At 51.5% G+C, this 2,001-nt stretch overlaps 1 protein-coding gene across 1 annotated transcript; it reads right to left on the reverse strand.

The window, feature by feature from the left end:
* Positions 1 to 740: 740 nt before the first annotated feature.
* On the reverse strand, positions 741 to 1,707 carry LOC112466322 (the record flags this gene model as incomplete). Its single annotated transcript, XM_025034375.1, has 1 exon — positions 741 to 1,707. A coding segment is annotated over exon 1 (967 nt), but the record flags the coding sequence as incomplete, so codon positions are not given.
* Between the last annotated feature and the right edge of the window lie 294 nt (positions 1,708 to 2,001).

The raw sequence follows: 2,001 nt of genomic DNA on the forward strand, positions 1-2,001 counted from the left end.
TTGGGTAAAATCACCAGAACTATTACTAAAAAGTATCAGGAACTATAGAACTCGACTGCATGCGACAAAAACTGCCTTTTATTTTTGATCTGCTGGAAAATAATATGCCAACTTCACAGACACGAGCACGCGTGTCTCGCTTCGCAACACGGCCACCTCCTTTGCGACAAATCTGTCGCCCACCGTGAATCCTTGCAGGTCGACGAAGATCGTCGTCGTCGTTGCCGCTGTCGCCATTGCGTCGGCGCGCGTTGGAAAAAAATTAAAGAACAGACGTTCGTTTAAAGTTGCTCGTTCCTAACAGACTGAGAAACGATGGAAGAAACCCGCGAATTTATATATTCCTCGTTTCCGGGATAAAAATAACCTCATAACTACATTTTTCCGTTTCCCGGATGAGGTATTCTCGAAATCGCATTTTCAGTTTCCCGGATGAGGTATTTCCACAACCTCAATTTCCGTGAGATAATTTTGCGCACCACGTTGGTCAGCGGACTGTACTCGATGACTCGATCGTGAACAATGAGACAAAAAGCTGTGGTTTTCGGCGGAACGTTTTCCTTGTTTTCGAACTCGATGCGCACGTCCACGGTGGCGCTCTTCACCGATTCGTTTTGACGGGAACAATCGATCACCGCGAGCGGAGCTACCCGCGCGAATTCGTGCGGGGAAAAGAGCGCGTCGTCGCGACCGTTCCCGTACGTAAGTACGCTCCTCGAAATTTCGCGTACATCTCGTACAGCACGGGAACTTGTCGCTCTCGAAATCCACGTTCACGTCGTCGTAGGGATAGAATTCCGAGTTGAGATACAATTTCACGTTGGCGAGCGCGCAATGATCGAACCTCGAGGCGTTGCCCGCGAATTTGTTTCGCCGTCCGGTCTGCAGCGCGAATATGACGTATTGCGGCTTCTCCAATTGCGGCGCGGCTTTCACGGCCCACGAATGCTTGGTCGTGCTCTGCAACAGGGGAAATTCGTACAGATCCCAAGAGCGAAAGCCCGCGCTCAGAAATCGTCCGCTCTCCAACGTTCGCAACAGCGATAATTTAGTCACGTCGTTCAGCGCCACGTGAAGCATACGCCATTGCACTTTCAACAACGTAATTTTAGGATCCTTGGCCGGATCTCTCGGCACGGTCTTCTTCGGATCTACGACGCAGTTGTGGTCGCTGCGAGAGCGTATCAGGATAAGCTCGTGTCGCGCGTTTATCACCACGCGTCTGTAGTCCTCGCAGAAACCCAAAAGAATATTCAAAGGTACGCAAAAGTTGAATTGATGGGACGCGTCGTTCAGATTCGATTCGCTCGTTGGATAACTCCATCCAGCGTTCTGCAGTTTTCTGGCTCGTTCGACGGTCAGCGACACGTAGTTCTTTATCGTGCTGGTTATGCCGACGTTTCTACACCGGTCGATCTCCACGCCGTCGAGATCGTATCGAATTTCGTCGAACATAAACGCGACGCAGTTGTTGACTAATTTCGCGTATTGTTCCTCATTCGTCGCGCCGTCGTCGTTGAGTCGTCCCTCGACGTACAGGAAACTTTCGCACGGCAGTGTATACAGATCCTGCTGCTGTATGGGTATTTGTATCTCGTCGTTGTGTCCGAACGTCGTGTTGACGTACGGGTTATACGTGTGAGTCTCGATTCCGACGATGCGCTCGTCGAAGATCGGCTCACCGCCGATACTCAGGATGTCGGCCATGATTTTTCCTCTTGAGGTAGAAACGGCTCGACGGTGACGCGTTTCTCACGGCGAGACCCAGCGATCGTAGGAATCTGACGTTGGCGTTGCTGAGAACGGGTCCCCCTCCTCCACCTCTTCTCTTTCCTACGCTTCCGATCTCGTCGTAGAACGGGCTAGCTCGCTCGTTCGTACAATTCGCGCTAGATCCGTTCAGAACGAGCATCCCTCCTCTCGCTCTCTCTTTCTTCAGGGATACGCGCACACACACACTAACCGTGACGACGACGTACGTGCAATCTGATCGTTATCTCC

The sequence above is a fragment of the Temnothorax curvispinosus genome, unplaced genomic scaffold (assembly GCF_003070985.1).
Source record: "Temnothorax curvispinosus isolate PA1 unplaced genomic scaffold, ASM307098v1 QBEX01016035.1, whole genome shotgun sequence".
Lineage (NCBI taxonomy): Eukaryota > Metazoa > Arthropoda > Insecta > Hymenoptera > Formicidae > Temnothorax > Temnothorax curvispinosus.